Here is a 20,034-nt window from a genome sequence, read left to right on the forward strand (position 1 = left end):
CCTAGTGTTTCATGATTTATAACAAACAATAGCTTAACTTGACCTAAGAGTGATAGTTTTCAGAATAACAGAAATATTTTTCACCAGAAGATTTCTACATTGTTCACGGGAAAGAGGAAAACAGAATGTGTGCTTGACATGGATTTTGAATAGCTCTTGAAAGAAAAGAAAGTATGCGTAATCTAATATACCCATTACAAAATTTGTGATCTTTCTGGAAACAGTCCCAACATCAAATCTGTTATCAACATCAAAGATGGGAATCCAGCAAGAGCCTTTAACCCATGCCTGCCAAAAAAAATACTATTGATAAAAAATGACCACTGATCTCATATGAGCAAAAATAAGGTATACATTGTTCCTATTGCACATGAATCGAAATGAATCCCTGTGTAGCATCAAGTTATAGATAAAGATAGCATCAAATATTTTATTTTATTATGGGATTTGCTAGGGACCATCGCAGAAGGCATTTCGCAGGCCGGCTGTCACATGAAAGCAGCTACATAGGTGCACTTTTCAACAGATTGTCTTATTCATATAATTCATCTGAGGTGGCTGCTCTCTCATGCAACAACCGGCCCATGAAATGCCTTCTGCGATGGTCCCTAGCAACCATTCAAAAAGTATCATCACTGGTAAATTTCAACACCACTAGCATCCTATAAAACCTTCAACATACTGAACATGATTAGCAGCACCATTGAGAGAAGTGGCACAATATAGCTGAGATGATATTGTATCATAGAGTGAGACAAGTAGTTGCACAAGGTTTCTTCACTTTCCAAATGAATCCAGTGGGTCAGATAAGTAAGAACTCCATATCACTGCTTAACAAATTTGAGTTGAAGCAGAGTCTCAGAAATATAAATCATTACCTTCTCGTGTTCTGTTGAGGGACGGACATCAAGGAGAGTTTTGTTTGACAGTTGGATGGCATACCCAGCTTCCTTGGGTGTCAGGACCTTAACTTTTTCTTCCCTGATCTACATACATAAAACTATATAAGCAAGAAAATATTTTGGAAAGACAAAATCACAGAATTTGAAATCTTTGGAGCATTTCCATGAGTAGTACCTCAGTCTAGATATAGATGATACAAAGACCAAAGACTCACTTAGAAGAGGCATGCCGTAAAAATGGATGAAGTAAAATTTGCAAAACACTCACGTACTTGGCTAAACAAAATTAGCAATCTGCAAGCTAATCTCACAAATGCAGTAACACACGACAAACACAACTTCAGAGCCAAATATGTTGGTATTGATGCTACTTGTGTTTGCACACAAACATAACTTCAACTCACAACGGCTGACTTAAACATGTTTGTTAATTAAAAAGAAACGATGCACATCCATCTGACATGAGAAGCACAAGAAATTCAATGGGTCTTAGGGAAAAAGTACACAAATATGTTGGAACCAAGGAAGCAGGATTCGTACCTGAAGGTGGGGATTCGTGATTCCCCGAATCGCGAATCGGAATCGTGATTCGATTTGATTCCCCGATTCTGGGGAATCCCGAATCGATTCCATCGGAATCGCGAATCCTAATTTGGGAATCGCGATTCTGTTTCCACCGGAATCGCGATTCGGAAATGGTAAATACGCGTTTTATGAAAATAAAATCCGCGGTTTTTAGTCATATGGATTCGGGAATCACATAAGTTAAAACCGCGATTCCCATTACATCAAATCCGTTCTTTTAGTGATGGGAATCACGAATCCCAACTTTTTGACGTGAAATTACATTTATGGCCATCTTTTTAACAGCAAGGGTGGTATTTCAGTGGGGTTTTTTTTTTGTAATTTCATTTTAAAAGCTAAATAAAAGCAGTCAAACCCTAAAAAAGGAAAAAACCCTTCCTTCTCTTTATATCTCTTCTCCTCTCTTACTGCCGCCCCTCTCACTCCCCTTCTCCTCTCTCACTGCCGCCCCTCTCACCGCGATTCCCGCCGACAAGAAGAAGAAGAAGAAGAAGAAGAAGGTATGTATTTTCTATTTTTTTTCTATTTTTTTAAAAAAAAAACTAAAAAAGGGATGGTTTCTGTGAGAAACCATTCTCACACAGTTTCTGTGAAATTATCGGTTTGTGTGGGAAATTATCAGCACTACTGTATTTTGAATTTTTGATGAGGGCACTCCTCACTTTATATTAAAAAGTATGGCATGGCCCGCACCACAGGATAATCCAAACCGTCCATTAGATGGGCCACAACCTAAAAAGGTTTCGCCCCAAAAATCATTTCCATAGGTTGATCCTAACCCTCCGATCTATAGAGGGTTAGGATCAACCCTCAAACATTCAGATCAGAGGGTTAGTGATACCTATGGAAATGATTTTTGGGGCCCAACCTATTTAGGCCGTGGCCCATCTAATAGACGGTTTGGATCATCCTGTAGTGCAGGCCATACCATACTTTTAAATTTTTAATAAAGTAAGGAGTGCCCGCATCAAAATACAGTAGTGCTGATAACATTTGGGTTTGGCAGTGACTTTTGGCTACTGATGTTAGCACTACCATGTTTTAATATTGCACAACTGAGTGATTTTTCAAAAGTACAGTGGAGCCCACTTGATAGGATGATCCAAATCATTCATTTGGTTTGGACTTTGGAACTTTGGTCTTTGGAACATCCTAAGAAGTTGCCCCACTGTCCTTTTTGAAAAAAACTATACTTGGCTAATAGGGGGCTGATGGATGATCTTGCTAGTGGCACTAAAGGTGTTGCAAATTGATATTCCTTAGATGAGATGTGAATTTTGATTCCAAAAGTGTTTACTGATTCAAAATTACATTTAGGCCAAATTAATTTTAGAATTTGAGAATTGAGTTTGAGTTCAAAATTGAATATTATTTAGATTGAATGACCTAATTGTAGCATTGTGCAAAAATATTTTTATCAAATATTGTTTATGATTGAATGTGCTGATTTGCTGATTTTTTGTCTCCGACTCAAATTGAATGTGCTGAATTGCTGATTGTAGCATTGAAGTTGTACAAACTCAATTTCTCTCTGACTTAATGTCTCTGTACAACCATTCATTTGGCAGTGATTTTAGCCCAGTCATTTCCCTAGATATGTGAAGGAAATTATTAAAGGGAAATGATTTTAGCCCAGCCATATTTTGATATTCAATGCAGCTTACGGTGGGCCTATCTTATTAGCTTATCTTTTGAGCTAATAAGATATTGTTTATCATTTGTCATTCGATAATAGTACGAGACTACATACGAACCTACGTGGGGCCTTTACGAGTGATGGCGAGCGAAATGGCTGAAGTCTCCAACAATGGTTTACTGGCATGGATCAATGGGTTGCATCAAGTGGAATGAGTTAATCTTGGCACGGTGGGCCTATTCAGCTTACGCAATATTGCCACTGTTCGTGTTGATTGGGGTTTGATTCGTGCCCCAATCAGTTGTTGGGATCTAGATTTGCATGTGTTTCATTTTGGAATGCAAAAGCTTTATCCGACTCATGAAGATATTTGCATGATGCTCCACATTTCTCCTGCTGGTCCCATGTTCAAGCCTTCCTTTAAGGAAGGCTATGCTAAGGCATTGAGCCGTCTGATTGGCGTGCCACAGAAGTCCCTAGGTCACTACCGTCAGGCAAGTAGTATCTTCGTGCATAAGCTAGTACAAGTCTTTTCACCAAGTAGAGAACTGGATATGGAGTATCGCCGTTGCCGTGAAAATGCATTAGCATTATGTGTTTATCCAATGTTTCTCTTTCCGGGCCGATCAGAGTCATCAGACTTGATTCCATTATATTTTGTAGACTTGGTTGATCAAGTTCGCCAAGGTGCAAATCTAGCTCCTACTGTCTTAGCGGAACTTTTTGATAGCCTAGATAGTGCTCGCCGATCTACTGGATCTGACTTCTCAGGAAGTTCCGTCATTCTTTATGTAAGTATTGGATGGTTTATTAAAAATGCTTGAATGATGTACTTGGTTATGGATAATTATTATTTCTAACTTTTTTTTATTTAGGTTTGGCTAGTGGAGAGATTTCGAATTTTGGCTCCACCACCTTTGCCAAGACGAGCCTGGACGAGGAGTTTTAATACTCGGGAGGTGTTGGTTTCATTCGATGATCGCGACAGTTGGGCTATATGGCTTGAGGGTCGCGAAAGTAAGGACATTGAGTGGACTCTCCCATGGGCTCCCATTTCCTCTGCAGTCCTCGAGACTTCTGGTCAGAAGTGCGTTCGGATAATGGGTTTCCAGACCACTTTCTTTTACTTGCCTTTGCGGATCCTCCGACAGTACTTTGGAGCCCAACATCACATAGCGATGATGGATGTTTCGGTACCGGACTCTATTCACCCTCAATCCTTGCAGATGAGGACAATGAATGCAATTGATAGAGACTGGAATTGGCGAACCATCATTGTCATTCAAAACAACCCCCACCCCTGGAGAGGTGAACAACTATTTTTGGGAATGGTATGGGACTGGTGAGGCAAGTGGTGAGGCAAGTGGTGCTCCTGAGTTAAGTGCTGCTTCTAGGAGCGGTGCAAGGGGGTGATTTATTTGTATTTTGATGATGTATTTTGTTGAACGGGTATCAGATCTATGTAATAGCTAATTAGTTGATTACTATTTTGTATTCTCAAATAGGACTTATGTAATGATAGTTAACTTTATTGTTCAATTATTGCTTAATGTTATTGGATACCCCCGGGAATTCCCACGTAAGACGGTCTATTGAATATAAATCCAATGGATTCGACGTTACGCCACTGGAAACCCAACCCTAACCCTACCCCTGCAAAATAGTGAATACCCTTGGGAGGTCCCACGTAAGACGGTCTGTTGGATATAAATCCAATGGATTCGACACTGCGCCACGGGAAACCCAACCCTGACCCTACCCCTGCAAAATAATGAATACCCTCGGGAATTCCCACGGAAACCCAACCCTGAGCCTACCGCTGCATACCCTTGCATGCATGCATGTAAAACACTCACAGTAGAAAATATCTATCATACTATTCAAATATTTTACAATTTCATTTTGTCAGAAGCAATTGAGGAAAGATGGACGAGACTGTCGACAAAGAATTTCAAGGCCAAGGTGTAGGTGATGATGACATAATTTTTGAAGGGGACCTAGAATACAACTATGATGAAGAATATGTGGAAGAAGATTATGATGAGGACATAGTGTTGGGTCCGAACGCAAGGTCAGCGACAGTTTTATGGTCACACGTAGTCAAAGGAAAGAAAGCTGGCGAAGGACATGGGGGAACCAAAAAGTGGAAATGTAAGCACTGTAAGAAGGTTTACACTAGGACTTATACAAGGGTGCACGCACACCTTATGAAAGCACCAAGAGGTCAAGGTCAAGGAATAGCATATTGCAGTGCAGTTGCAAAAGACAAACAATTACAAGAGCACATCAGAAGCCAAGTCCAAAGAGCAGAGAATTTACCTGGGAGACTGCCACTGAAGAAATCACGGTTAGACATGCTTGGCAAGTCTTCCAGCTCTGGTGCGACTTCTTCAAGTAAGGTTTGTGAATCACCAATTGGCAAGTCTTTTAGAGCAAAGGATAGAGACGATGTTGATCATAAAGTGCTGCGATTTTTTGCCGCCAATGAGATTCCGTTTAACATCCTCCGATCTCCATATTTTTAAGAGATGATAACTGCCGCCAATTTTGTCCCTGGATACAAGTTGCCTTCTTATGAGAAAGCAAGAACAACTTTATTGGACCATGAGAAAGAGAATGTAACAAGAGATCTAGGTGTTTTGAGACAAAAATGGCCTGAACATGGGCTTTCCATTGTCTCTGATGGATGGACAAACGTGAAGAACAAAACCCTGATTAATGTACTGGCATCGAATATGTTCGGTTCAATGTTTCTCTATGCGCACGAATTCTCTGCCGTCGAGAAATCAGGGAAAAACATTACAAAGTTTTTGTTGGATGCCATTCAAGAAGTAGGGCCTTTTAATGTTGTGCAAGTGCTGACAGATAATGCAACCAATTCCAAGCTTGCTGAGACAGAGGTTAATAAAGTTTTTCCCCACATATTTTGGTCTCCTTGTGTGGTTCACACATTAAATTTGATATTCAAATAATTGACCAAGCATAACCACCTAGGTTGGATTGGAGAGACTTACCGTTCCTGCAAGGATGTCGTCAAATATATTACCAATCATTCGCAGGCTCTTGCTATATTTAGAAGCAATTCGAAGTTTGAGTTGCTGAAAGTTGCGAAGACTAGATTTGCAACTCATTATACTACACTTAAGAGACTTCTTGATGTAAGGGAGGCGTTGCAGATGACAGTATTAACAGATTCTTGGAAAGATTGGTTGAATGCTTGCACCGACAAAGTGATGATAGAGAGGGGCGAGATGACAACTACTTGTGTAGTCTCTGATGATTTTTGGACGAACATAAAATTGGCATTATTAATTACGAAGCCCATCTATAAAATGATTAAGTTCATTGACCAAGAAGGTTGTCTGATATCAGAAGTGTACGAAGGCATGGACAATATGTTAGGACAAATAAAAGATAACTTGAAAGATGTGCCTGGCATGTACAATCATATTCATGTTATTGTGGTGAGACGATGGGGGAAGATGAATATTCGAATGCATGCCTTGGCTCATGTACTCACTCCAAAATATTATGACCCTGCATATCTCAATATTCCCGCACCAAGCGGTGGTAAACGAGTCACCCCAGGTATGTAATTGTTTCTCATATTGTGAATTTTCATAATGTAATTGTAATTATCTTCATTTATGTTACCAACTGATCAATTATTCAATTTTATTTTCTGATAAAGACCCTGAAATCATGGATGCTGTATATGAAGCCATTAAGGATCTCTCCCCTGATGATGAGATGAGTGGTACGATTAGACGTCAGTTATATGATTTCATAGGAAGGGTTGGAAGGTTTTCCAGTAAATTTGCCAGGGAGGATGCGAAAGAGCCCAATGTGTGTTTCCAAATGGTGGAACTTTCATGGAAGTCATGTGCCAGAGTTACAGTCAGTGGCCATCAAAAATCTCTCACCTTCTGCAGAGAGAGTATGGAGCACGTATAGCTTCATTCACAATGTAAAGCGTAATCGCTTAAATTAACACCGTGCCGATACCCTTGTGTACATCCACTCAAATCTTCGACTCCTATCCAGGTTTAAGTTTGTTTCGTTTTTGCATGTAATAATTGTTTTTCATTACTTATGTCAGATTATTTATTTAATTTGGAATCTATTATTAAGATATAATGCAGCTGCATACAAAGAATGACCAAATAGAAAATGGGACATCAACCCAGAGCTCCCAATTATGGATGATTGCTCTATCAGAATGGAAGATATGCAATGGCAGGATCTTGATGATGATTTCCTTAGACCTTCTACATTTCGTGCGTCATCTCAGTCATTACCTTCAAGTCCTTCACTCACTATTCGTGACTTAGACGACAATGACGAAGCTGCAGGATCTGGGACTACAAGAGTGGTCAGTAGCTCGAAACTTGAAATTGGACGACCATCCAACACTCAAGGTCATATTACTAGTTTCCTGGGGTGTGGAGAACGTACAAGGGGAGGTACAAAATCTTTAACACTTTCAATTTCCCAATGAAGATATTAGTCTTATAAATATTAATTCATTTATTTAAACTTTTCTTTTACAGAAAATGTAGAAGGAAGAGGACGAACTGATCATATTTATTCAAAGGGAAAAAGAAAAGCCTAACTTTATTTCTTTTTATTTGAAAATACTGGAGAAATTCTGTAATAATTTTGATATTTCTCTTTTTGGAAATTGAATTTTTTGTTTAATGGTGGAGTCCTGGGCCTCCTGGCTCCTGAATGAAAAACTGTTATAATTTGATTAATTTCGATATTTGGAGAATCATGTTTATGTTTAATGGTGTACAGTTGAATGGTTAGATATTGATTTTTAGGTATTTTTCCTTAAACTTTATCTTTTATTAATTTTTTATCGCTCTCCGACGACTCTCAGGCGACTCCCCGGTGACTCTCCGGCGAATCTCCGGCGAAAAATCGAATCCCGCTCCCAACCATCCCCGGAACCTTCGAATCCCGCTTTCAAATCCCGAATCGAATCCCGTTTTCGAATCCCACCCTGGCAACCTTGGTTGGAACCAGCAAAGCCTGGTTGTATGATTTCAGTTGCTCTCTTCATAGTGCTAAATAAGCTACATTTATGTTTATAGTTGGTGCCGATAATAATATACATAAGCGAATTTTTTCATCCTTGTTTGCCGATAAATATATACATAAGCTCTTTCTTCTTCTTTTTTTTTTTTTTTTTTTTTTGGATATTCCTTTATACCTTAGTTGCTGCAAACTACTTCATCTACCTCTGGTAAATTGACTTGCCAAGGGTATTCCTCTATATATCTCTCATACATAAAGAAATGCGTAGACTATTCATTTGACTCCCCCTTTTCCTCTAATATATACATTCCGCCATTTCAACATGGTGAGCAACATAAGCAAAAATTACAATACATAAATGACTCATATATATTGACACGTACCCGTATATAACATGTACAATGCAATTAACTCCACAAATTATATACACCATACAATGGTGTATATAAGTGATACATAAAGCACCAATTTGCAAATCAGAAATCATGCCATACTCAAGGCATGGCCTTTGTGAATATATCTGCTAAGTACAAACTGAACATACAGAAGTAAAATCAATTCTCTAGAGTAACATTGGCGAATGTAGTAGCATTATGCTTTGTGCTCTCATGAAAAAAGTAGATTGGCGAATGTAGTAGCATTATGATACCAAACCCAATGAGAAACAAACAGATAGACACAACCTCACTGGATGCTATGGTAGGATATCAATACTCTGTGTTCGTTGACGACTTGGGAACCACATCCCGTCACTTGCACTTCCGAATATCAAAGCATCTCAAAGGAAAACACAGCATTCTGTAGTAGAGTGAAGATTACCTAAATACCGTGAAGCATAGTAAGCAAAATCAAGTGAGGATAATGACGGAGAGAGGAGACCCCTTCCTAATCTCCCTGTATCTAAATAGTAAATATACAATGCATAATTTCTAGGTGGGGCATATGAGAAGTGGACACAAAATGACTGACAATCTGAATATAATAAGCAATGGTTGGTCTCGTCATGTCAAATAGATCAAGCTCCCTACTAGGTGATCATTGGTAGTGGGATCCGGAGGTGGTATACCATCTGACTGAGGATACTTCACATTAAGCTCAAGAAGAGTTACCTCGGTCAAGGATTGAGCCTCTAGCTCAATGGTCAAGGATGTGTTCTTCAACCTAGAGGTCGAAGGTTCAATCCCAGCTTGCCTACCAAAAAAAAAAACAGAGAGTTCCTCTTGGGTTCCGTAAGATGTTCATGAAATACCAAATCCTTGGTATATTCAGCATGTGTGCCTGACTGAATAATACCTGTTTCCTAAAGTGACACCTCTAATCTAAGAAAGTATGTCAATGGTACCTATTCCTTCATCCTAAACGTGGACTGAAGAAAAGATTTCAGCTAATCAATACCTTTGAAATCATCCCTAGAGATGATGACATCATCAACATAGATAAGTCACATAGTGATCCTACGTACCTACATCTAGTAAAGATAGAATAATCAGAGGGACTCTACTTAAATCTGTTGTCCACTTTAGTTGTCTAAAACTTGCCAAATGCATGTTTAAGTGCATAAAGAGACTTCTTAAGCTGACACGCTAGTGATGAACTTAAATGAAGGTGAAGACCTCGAAGAGGAACCATATAGAATGTCTCTTGGAGATCACCATGTAGAAATGTGTTCTTGACACCTAACTAAAAGAGTGGTCAATGACATGTAAAGCTAATGGAGATGAGGACTATGGACAGCGGTCATCTTGGTCACTAAAGAAAATGTCTTCTCATAATCAATCCTCTATCTCTTGTTTGTATGGTGCAGACCCAGAGGTTCGCGAATGATTCCCAGAAAACCTTTTGGAGCTCAAAGGGTTAACCCTCAAATTTAAAAGCATTACAACCAGTCCGGAAACATATTATGCTTTCATTAAGAAAACCAATCGTGCTAGGATGTTTACTTTAAGCTAACCATTGAGATAGTTCAACAATGAAATTAACATTCTATTTAAACAGGAATTGCAAATAGTAGATCACGTTAACAACAATACAAGTTCTCATCACAATCTAAAACAAAGCAAGGAATGGCTAATCTAAGGCCTAAATAGCCATCAATCTAAGGTAAAAGCTCAAATGATAATATGTGCATGGTGTGGGTGAGCAAGGGGTGTTGAGGAAATCAATATCACGGGCTGATATGGCTGAAAACAATGAAGGAATGATCTCACCCGGTAAGTAGGCATGTCATCCTCAAATCTTGCATGAAAGAGCTCAAGAAAAGTGGTGGAACAACCGGGAAGCCGACGGACAAAAATAACTGCAGTTGTCACCAAATAGGAGTCAAGAGGGGGGAAATGTGGTATGGAGATGCTCCTGCAATCCCTGGACAGCAAGGGATACAAGAGGATCCAAAGAAAGGAAGAAAATGCAAAAAATAGAGACAATGGGGCTATTATGAGGAACAGCCCCTAAATCTGTGGTGTAACCACCCCAAAAATTGCAGGGATAACAAAGAAAGTAGGGAGGAAGAGAAAAAATAAACGGGAAAGGAAACCGAAATATGGAGGGTGAGGGGAAAGAGAAAAGAATGAGAAAAGAGAGCGAAATAAGAAGAAATAGAGATAGAAAGAGAGGAGAAAAAGATAGGAGAGATAAGGGATGGGGAAGAAGAGGAAAAGAAGGTAGAAGAGAGAAAGGGAAAAGAAGTAGAGGAGAAGAGTAGGTCACATCATGGTCTCCTTTAGCAACAAAGATAGCTTTATATCTATGGAAGTTTCCGTGAGACTCAAGCCTGATAGAATAGACCTTAGAAGTAGGAATCATGCACATGGGTGCCGCTCCCATGTGAGAACCGCGATTCCGCGCTCCTCCCTAAGGATCGGCTAAGGATCTTGCCCCCAAAGTCTCAAAAAATAAAAGAAACACAGAAATGATAAAAAAAGAAAAGAAAAAAACACAGAGAGAAAAAGAAGATAGATTATGAAAGATTTTTCAAAAAAAGTAGAAACAACAACTAATAACAAAAGATTTAGATGATCTGTGAAGAATCTAACCTTATGGATGTCAAAATCTCTGATCTTTTAAGATGTTTTGCAGGCTAACAAATGTTTTGCTCCAAAACACAGCTTGCACGAAGGCAATTTCTCCCCGCTGCATGCGAAGAGCCCTTCCATTTCTCACCTCTTCCCAACAACGTTAATGGTGTCGGCCTTTTAGTTTAGGGTTTTTTTATTCTTTCATTTTTACTTTTCCTTAAAAGCCAGCTAAATATCTAATAATAACATTTTACCCTCTACAAGAATGAAGAATAGAAATTTCTAGAAAAGGGTGTTTTGGTAAAAACAAAAAGCCCCCTCGTTGAAAGTGTTTTTTGGAACTTTGTATATCGGAATGTCTTAAAAGTTTGGAAAGGAAAAATAAAGTTTGGAAAGTTTCTATGAATTTTTTTTATTGCACGGTTGTTTGGGATGTAGGAATATCTATGGAAAAGTTTATAACAGAAATACTATTCTTTAATTCTTTGATTGGAAAATGATATATTAGCCCCTTTTTTACCTGGAACAGCCACCTACAGTGTATTTATGACTACACTTTTGCACTAGAGGAGGTTGTCCCTAATAAAAAAGGGGGCGAATATGTCACTTCCCTTCTTGATTTCCCAATATCTTTTCTCTTTAAGAATGATATTTGGGACTCCATTAATTTGATAAGGGCACTCATTATTTTTTTAAACATACCTAATAATAATGTATTAAAGGCAATTGAGAATTACTAAAGTAAATGAATCACATCTATTATTATAATCTCAGCCACCCACTTTTGTGTGAATGACTGAGATTAGTCTAACTTAAAAACCAATTTTCTTATCACAACCATTCTAAACCTTTACAAAGAAAATATTACACAGGCGCTCTCATGGCGCTCCCAACCTTAGATTCTTCTAGACCCCCACGCTCCGCCCCCGCCCCCGCTTCGTGCTTCTAAGGAATAGACCCATTTGCTCCTATCCATAGATGCATCCTAAAGACACACGAATAAATCCCATGTATCATTCTCGTGTAAGCCTAAAACTCTCATCAAAACTCTTTTCCAATAGACATGGTTTGCCACATGCTTATAGGTAGAATAAATAGAATGGTTATCACGGTTACGAAACAAAGCATAAGGAAAACCAAGACAATCAGGAGGGTTAAAGGGTCAACAAACGGCGTAAAGTGCATGAATCAGAAACAAAGGGAAGAAGAATTACTACCTTGCACAAGTGAAGGGTATGGTGCAAAAGCAGTTGGCAAGACCAAACATTTTCTAGAAAAACAACATGACGTGAGACACGCATAAGTGGTTTAGATCAATGAAAACCCTTTTTTGCCATCTCTATAGCCTACAAAGACGCACTCAGATGCACAGAGGATGAAGATGGACAAAGTAAACACAATCAAAAACATGAAACAAAGAGAAATGGATAATGAGGAAGTGAAAGCAAATGGTTTAGATAGGCAGATCACTTTTTTTATGCTTACAAATTGATAATTGTTGTCATTCCATGCCAATATGGTGAGCTCATGCTAGAATTCAGCTTTCCAGTTTCGTAACAGAAATCAGAGCAGCGTTTCAAACTCAAACTCAGACAAAAACTTGGCCAAGGTAAAAGGGAGTCGACTCAGGCGAGTCAATGATGGGTGTGGTCATACTAGGGCAAGTTAAACGAGTTTTGATTTACTTATAAGGATAAAATGCAGAGTTGCACATGAACTTGGTTAAGGTAAAAGGGAAGCGACTTGGGTGGGTCGCCGACGACTGACTATGGGAGTTTTTAAAGGGAAGCGACTTGGGTGAGTCGTCGACGACTGACTATGGGAGTTTTTAAACATTGAGCCAGAGTGTATAAATGTTCCGTTAGAATTAGGGTAAGAGGAAGAAGAAGACAAATGGAGAAGATGGTGAGTCTCCACTAAGGAGCTCCCATGTAATATGATGTATATATAGGCCCAACTAGGGCAACATGTGTACAAAGACTATAATACCCCTCACAATACAAGTAATGACTAAACTGCCCTACAACACTTTTCAACTCTCCCCCTCAAGCTAGAGTGTATATAATATGGAACTCCAGCTTGCTATAAAGACAACTACAACAACAACTAAAATACCAATACAACAAAAAGGACAATAATCTCATACACACAGCTAGCTTGGTACAACCATGGTTTTAAATTTCGACCGAAATCCGAAATTTCGGCTTTCGGTGGGGACAGAAACCGAAATATGCCGAAATTCATTATTTAGCCATTTACCAAATTTCAGTAATTTCAGTCCGAAATTTCGATTATATATGCCTTCTTTAACTAAAAAAAAAGTGTTACTTCGAAAATTCGGTCTGGAATTTCGAACCATTACGAAATTTCAGATTTCGCCAAAATTTCAGTTTTCGGTGGGGTCCGAAACGGTTACCGAAACCGAAATTTTAAACCATGGATACAACACTCCCCCTCAAGCTAGTATGGTGAATACATAATGAAAAACATAACAAAAAAAAAGAAAGCAATGGTCACAAGAGTACAGCAGCGAGATCAACAGCCATGAGAAAAGAACAGCTCCCCTTGAAGCAGCACTACGACGAGAGCGATAACAACAGGGCCTCCCCCTGAATCGAAGCACAACGAACTAATCTGCATACCACGAGCGATTGAACTAAGGCACCACAGCAAGGAAACAACAACGAACAGCGAGCAAAATAGGCACACCAAAGGTGCAAACACGAGCAACGGCGAAGTACCATGAGCAAAGACATCAGCTGAGCAGCAGAATGCCAATAGAAGGAGAAGAACTCCCACTACCAAAAGTGTGAGAGGAACGAACCAACAATGGGGGACACCGTAGCTTAGAGAGAGATAACCAACCAACGACGGGGGACACCGTCGTCCGGAGAGACAAGGCCAACAGGGGGACACCATCGCCTGAAGAGACAACCGACCAACGACGGGGGACACCGTCGCCCGAAGAGACAACGCCGACAAGAGACACCATCGCCTTGGAGATATAACCGATCAGCAACGGGGGACACCGTCACCCAAAGAGACAAGGCCAATGGAGGACACCGTCGCCTGGAGAGACAACCGGCCAACGACGGGGACACCGTCGCCTGGAGATATAACCGACCAATGACGAGGGATACCATAGCCCAGAGGGATAAGGCCGAAAGCAACACTAACAATCAGGCATATAGACAGACAATGAGAAGTGGATTACAACACAAACCACGATGAACACATAGAACTACGCAAAGCAACTACACATGTATAGAAGGAAACGACCAAGAACACGAAGAAGGAACTAACGATGCGAAGGACTGACAATGCGAAGAAGCCATCAACACGAAGAAGGGACCAGCCATAGAAGGAAACAAGTAACAACACGACGAATGGTGAAATACATCAACTAGACAAAAAAAAGGAAACCACCAACAACACGCCCCCTCGGGCGAGACTACATCAGCCCGGAGACGACAACAAGACACGAAGACACAATAAGAAGACAACAAGACAGACGAGGAAGAAGAACCACCAGCCAACCAACAACTAAAGGGACGAAGAACAAAAAGAAAACTGCCAACAAAGGGGACGAAACTACATCATGCAAAGACGAGAACAAGACAACAACAAGATAACAACAAGAAAACAATACAAGACAACCCTCCCCCTCAAGTTGAGGCCCAAGGCCTTCAACTTGCAACAAAAAGAAGACGATCAAGGCACAACACCTCTATCAGATAGTTCATCGGACACTTGGTGTGCACCTTTGACATCAAGACAAAAAACATAGAATACAAGGAATATAGAGAGAGAAAACCAAAGATTAGGATGGAGTGGATGGGGGGATGAGAATCAAAAAGAGAGAAAAAAAGATTTAAACCATAAAGGAGGGTAGGAAAAGAGAAAGAACTCTCAAAAGGGACAAAGATTTAGAAAAGAAAGAGATACATAGATTTGGGAACCCAAGAAAAAGGGATTTATGGGTTTGTAATAAAGAAAGAAAAAGACGGAACAACAAGGGACGGTAAGGATGGAGAAAAGAGGGAAAAGAATATACAAGAATGGTTCTTTTTTTTTTTGGGTTTTCTTATTTTTTGGAAAATGGATGGATTTACAAATGGTATTTACAAGAGAGGTTCGGGTTTAGGGACTCACAAGAATGGGTTAGAGTTTTGGGATTTAGGTTTTGGGAGTAAGGATTTGGGGTTTGGGATGTAGATTTAGGGTTTGGGAATGCCAAATGGATTTGGAAAGAAGATTTCGTTCTCAAATGGGAATTCAAAAGAGAAAGAAAGGAAGGAATAAGGGATTTGGGGTTGTGGATGGAGAAACTTCTACTGGCAGTGGTTATGGGAAGGGGATATGAGGATTTGGGATTAGGGATTAGGGTAGAGGTCTGAGGGGTGAGGATGAGGGTGAGAGTTCACAGCAAAGGGTACACGGCGATGGGAGGTAACGAGATGGGGTTATGGGGTAGGGTTTACAGTTTGGGTTTGCCGTCAAATGAGGGAGCGGTAGTGCATGGATGGGGGTTTGGGTTTTGGGTTATGGAAAAAAGAAGAGGGCTATGGGTTGCTCAAAACAGAAAGGGGTGAGTGAGAGATTTTAGGGATAAGGTTGAGGGTTGCCGTAAAGTGAAAGGGGGTTTCAGGGAATCCAGAGAGAGAGAGAGAGAGAGAGAGAGAGTGCGAGAGATCTTGAATCTCCCTTCCTCTTGCTCCACGGCAACACAGAAGAAAAAGATACAAGAGAGTGATTAGGGTTGGGGTTTAAGCACGAGAGAGAGAGAGAGAGAAGTGGGAGAGAGGGGTTATTCTGTTAAATAATGAAGATAAGGGTAAGAGAGAATTTAGGGAGAGATTTGGGTGTTTTATGCAAAAGGAGAGAGAGAGAGAGGGGGGGGTGTTTACGGCAAATGATATAGGAGAAATGGCGTGAGGGATAGAGGATGAAGAGACTCTTCTTCTTTCCTTACCTAGGATCTTTGCTCTGATACCATGTTAGAATTAGGGTAAGATGAAGAAGAAGAAGAATGGAGAAAATGATGAGTCTCAACTAAGGAGCTCCCATGTAATATGATGTATAAACAGGCCCAACTAGGGCAACATGTGTACAAAGACTATAATAGCCCTCACAATACAAGTAATGACTAAACTACCCTACAAAACTCTTCAACACCTTTAAACAATTGAAGAGCCACCCCTATAATACAGACGGGTAGAAGAAAATAAGAAAGGCAAAGAAAAACAAAAACCAGAGGAAAATAGATCAATGCACCATCATTTCAATAATTAACAAAAGTAAATATCTTGTATATCGCATCAAGAAATTGAAAACCACAACATATATTGAAACATTTGGAATTCATCTTGTTATATATATTAGATTACATGGAATTCATCTAGTTATTGTTTGAAGAATTTGGATCGCCTGAGATCCTTTGTTTCTTCCCTCTCTATTAGATATGGTTTGGCATAGGATTGGTGCTTTACCCTCTTGATTGTAATATCTTTTTTTATGCATATTAATACACTGGTGAGGGTCCTGCCTAACCCAACCTTACCTATCAAAAAAATGGTAATTGAAAACCTAATTGCTAGAAGCAAATATAGAAAAATCATTAAATACCATAATTCGAAACGAAGTGAGTAAAAAATAAAAAATAGAGGCCAACTTCCAATTCTAAAAACATAATAAATGTTTACAACAAGCAATCTCAAACTGGGGATGTCATATACCAGAGCTTCCCATCTCGTCCTTGCTGCAGCCATCTCTTTCATCTGTCTCACTGGTTCTTCTTCTCCGTTATCTAATTGCATTCTAACACTCGAGGGCTGAAGCAACCAACAAAAGGGTGTGGAAATAATAAAATCACTTCCATAAAAAATACCCATTTTTTTTAAATGAAGGGAAACAAACACATTAGAGAGAATTGTACATGGAAATGGGTTCTGTAAGCGGGCTCGTGCTTCAGAGAAAATGGATTTGAAACATTAACGAGTTTGGTTCTTGTTTTTAATTTCCTGCTCTTTTGTTGCGGAGAAGTGAGAGAGGAGATTATCCCAGCATTGAGAAATGGGAATCCCAAAGCTTCCATTGTGAAAAAATGGAGAGGGTATGGATAGTGCAAGAGATAATAAACGGAAGAAGATAGAAATCTACATGTAGCCTTCTGGCCTGGGTGTCTGTTTATCTTCTTTGGATTTTCTTTTGAAGAATGATAACTGTCTGTACCCCTTGTTTTGATAACGGCACTTCTCTCATGAAATGCTTATGGCTTCTTTTTTATCTGACGTGCCTTTTTATGGATAAGAAAAGCCAACCCCAGTATTAGGGCTGCAACTCGAGCCGGGTTTTACCCGACCCGCATCGACCTGACCCGAAAATAGCCTGGGTTGGGTTCAGGTTTCATGGGTTTCAGGTCGAGCCGGGTTAAGCATTCCAAAGCCCACATGAATCTCGGGTCGAGCCGGGTTTGAAGGGGCCCGACCCGACCCGACCCGAGTTACATAAGTTATAGTATGTACATTTTTTTCTATTGTTAGTTAAAAGTTAAAAGTGAAAACCCACGCACCCACTGTTATTGTATGTGAGTGTAATTTCTGCTTCTATGAGTTGAGTTGATTCAAGTGTTTGATTCAGCACTGTTTGATTGTAATTACAACATTGTTTGATTCAAGTGTAATGTGAGTGTAATTACATCATTGTTTGATTCAAGTGTAATGTGAGTGTAATTTCTGCTTCTATGAGTTGAGTTGCCTTGCCAAACAAGAATTCTCCTTAAAAAATTGTGTCAACATGAAAAAACGCGACCCGACCCGACCCGACCCGAGATTTATAATGGGTAGGGCCGGGTTTGGGAATCGTGGGTTTTCCGAAAAAAAACCCGACCTGACCCGACCCGAGATATTTCTCTGATAGGGTTGGGTTCTCCAAAACCCGACCCGAGTTGCAGCCCTACCCAGTATACAGTGCAATCAGCCCTTCGAATCCTTATCACATCAAGTAAATGAGACCCCAGTCATAGATACAGAAGAGGTCGGTGTTAGACCTGGCAAACGGGTGGGTCGGGTCGGGTCGACCAGCGGGTCAAAATGACCCGCATTCCTACGGGTCAGCAACCAAATGACCCGTACCCAGTGCGGGTGGGTCGGGTTACCCGAATGTTTTTCAAAACAGAGTTTTTATTGGATGGTGATAAATTCACCCCCTTCTATGTATGAATTCACTCCCTAATTTTCAAAATGGACGGTACAGCCTACACCATAGGATGATCCAAACCGTCCATTTGATGGGCCACAACGTAAACAGATCGTGTCCCAAAAATCATTGCCATAGGACGATCTCAACCGTTCGATTTATAGAAGTTTCCATATTATCAGTCCCTCTTTAGATCGGAGGGTTAGAATCATCCTATGCTAATGATTTTTTGGGCATAACCTAATTACATTATGGCCCATCAAATGCACGGTTTGGATCATCCTATGGTGTGGGCTGTACCTTCCATTCATCCATTTTGAAAACTAGGGAGTGTTTTCATGCATAGTAAATTAGTAATGCTCATGAGCTGCTGGAAGTTGGGAGTCCTCAAAAAAGTGAGATGCTGTTAGAAGGGCTGATTTCCAAACACAAGTGCACTATTCCAGCTCAAAAAGTGAGATGCTCATAGCCCTTGATCTCATTTTCTATTTTAAAATAAAAAATGTTAAAAAAATCCAAAAAATCGCGGGTGCCCGCGGGTTGACCCGACCCGACCTGTGTTTTTGCGGGTTGGGTCACCCGTGGATCGGTTTTGGCGGGTCACTAAAACCCCGACCCGTGCCCACAAATTTGCACATGGGTTGGGTCGACCTGCGGGCACGGGTCGCGTTTGCCGGGTCTAGTGGCTGTCCCATGTAAAAGAACGCGGCAGATATATCAATTCCCATAAAAAAAATTGGTTTGCCTAAGAACGTAAACATAGCTGCAGACTGAATACACACTGGACCACCCGTTCTTATAATCTTATCCGTCGCATGTCGGCAGGGGATAGAATGGGAACGGCTCTTTCTAGGGCCTTCTCCGGGCATTGAATAGTCAACTCAAAACTGGTACCGACAAGGGGAATCCAACTGTTTAATTAAAACAAAGCATTGCGATGGTTGGTTGAGTGCACAAAAGGGTTTTGCTTGGGATTTAGGTGAAATGCTGGCAAAGTCTCTTGTTTGGATGCCAATATATATCTGACCAATAATTACATGTATAGTGATGTGTCACTCATGTCCCCTCTTCTTATGATATCTAAGAAAAAAGGAGAATGATAAATCGACCCCCATATATCTTAAATCGACTCCCCATGTGTCTGTTCTCTCCTCGTGGTTAGAGAGAGAAAGACATGTGGGGGTCGATTTAAGATATTTGGGAGTCGATTTATCACTGCCCAGAAAAAATCCTAAAGAAAAAGGTAAAATTTTGCTTTAATTTCTTGAGAATAATGTTTTTCTCTCTCTCTCTTTCTTGCTGCTCTCTCTCTATATTTTTAATGACACCCCCACCGCTACTCTACAGGTTAAAAACTTAACACTATTTACTGCTATTCTCCAAGCACATCCAATGCTTGACCACCATTTTCCAAGGTAAGTTCCAGACAAATCCAATGTTTGTCTCCTCCCTGTTGTCTACTTCCACTACTCTCCGAGCCTTGGTGTGCAACCAAACAGACTAGGGAAATCTATTTGTCACCTGGGAAATGTCAAATTTGTACAGCTCAGTTGTTTGGTTATTAAAAAGTATTGAAATACATTCATAAAAAAAAAAGGCTTGAAAAATACAAAGCTAAGAACCATCCAATGGGGGAGACTTTCGATATATGTTCCATCAA

General features: G+C 40.1%; 1 protein-coding gene across 1 annotated transcript in view; it reads right to left on the reverse strand.

Moving 5' to 3' along the window:
- LOC143889992 (Rhodanese/Cell cycle control phosphatase superfamily protein) overlaps nucleotides 1–17,428 on the reverse strand; it is a 60,315-nt gene extending 42,887 nt beyond the window's left edge. Inside the window, exons 1-4 of the mRNA XM_077394457.1 lie at nucleotides 17,113–17,428; nucleotides 16,913–17,008; nucleotides 879–986; nucleotides 192–288 (exon numbers count right to left, since the gene is read on the reverse strand). Of these exons, the coding sequence (XP_077250572.1) occupies nucleotides 192–288; nucleotides 879–986; nucleotides 16,913–17,008; nucleotides 17,113–17,271 (460 nt within the window). The 5' untranslated portion in view covers nucleotides 17,272–17,428. The remainder of the gene's footprint in view (nucleotides 1–191; nucleotides 289–878; nucleotides 987–16,912; nucleotides 17,009–17,112) is intronic.
- Nucleotides 17,429–20,034: the final 2,606 nt, after the last annotated feature.

The sequence above is a fragment of the Tasmannia lanceolata genome, unplaced genomic scaffold (assembly GCF_043159265.1).
Source record: "Tasmannia lanceolata isolate RefF3 unplaced genomic scaffold, GAP_Taslan_0.1 ptg000013l, whole genome shotgun sequence".
NCBI lineage: Eukaryota > Viridiplantae > Streptophyta > Magnoliopsida > Canellales > Winteraceae > Tasmannia > Tasmannia lanceolata.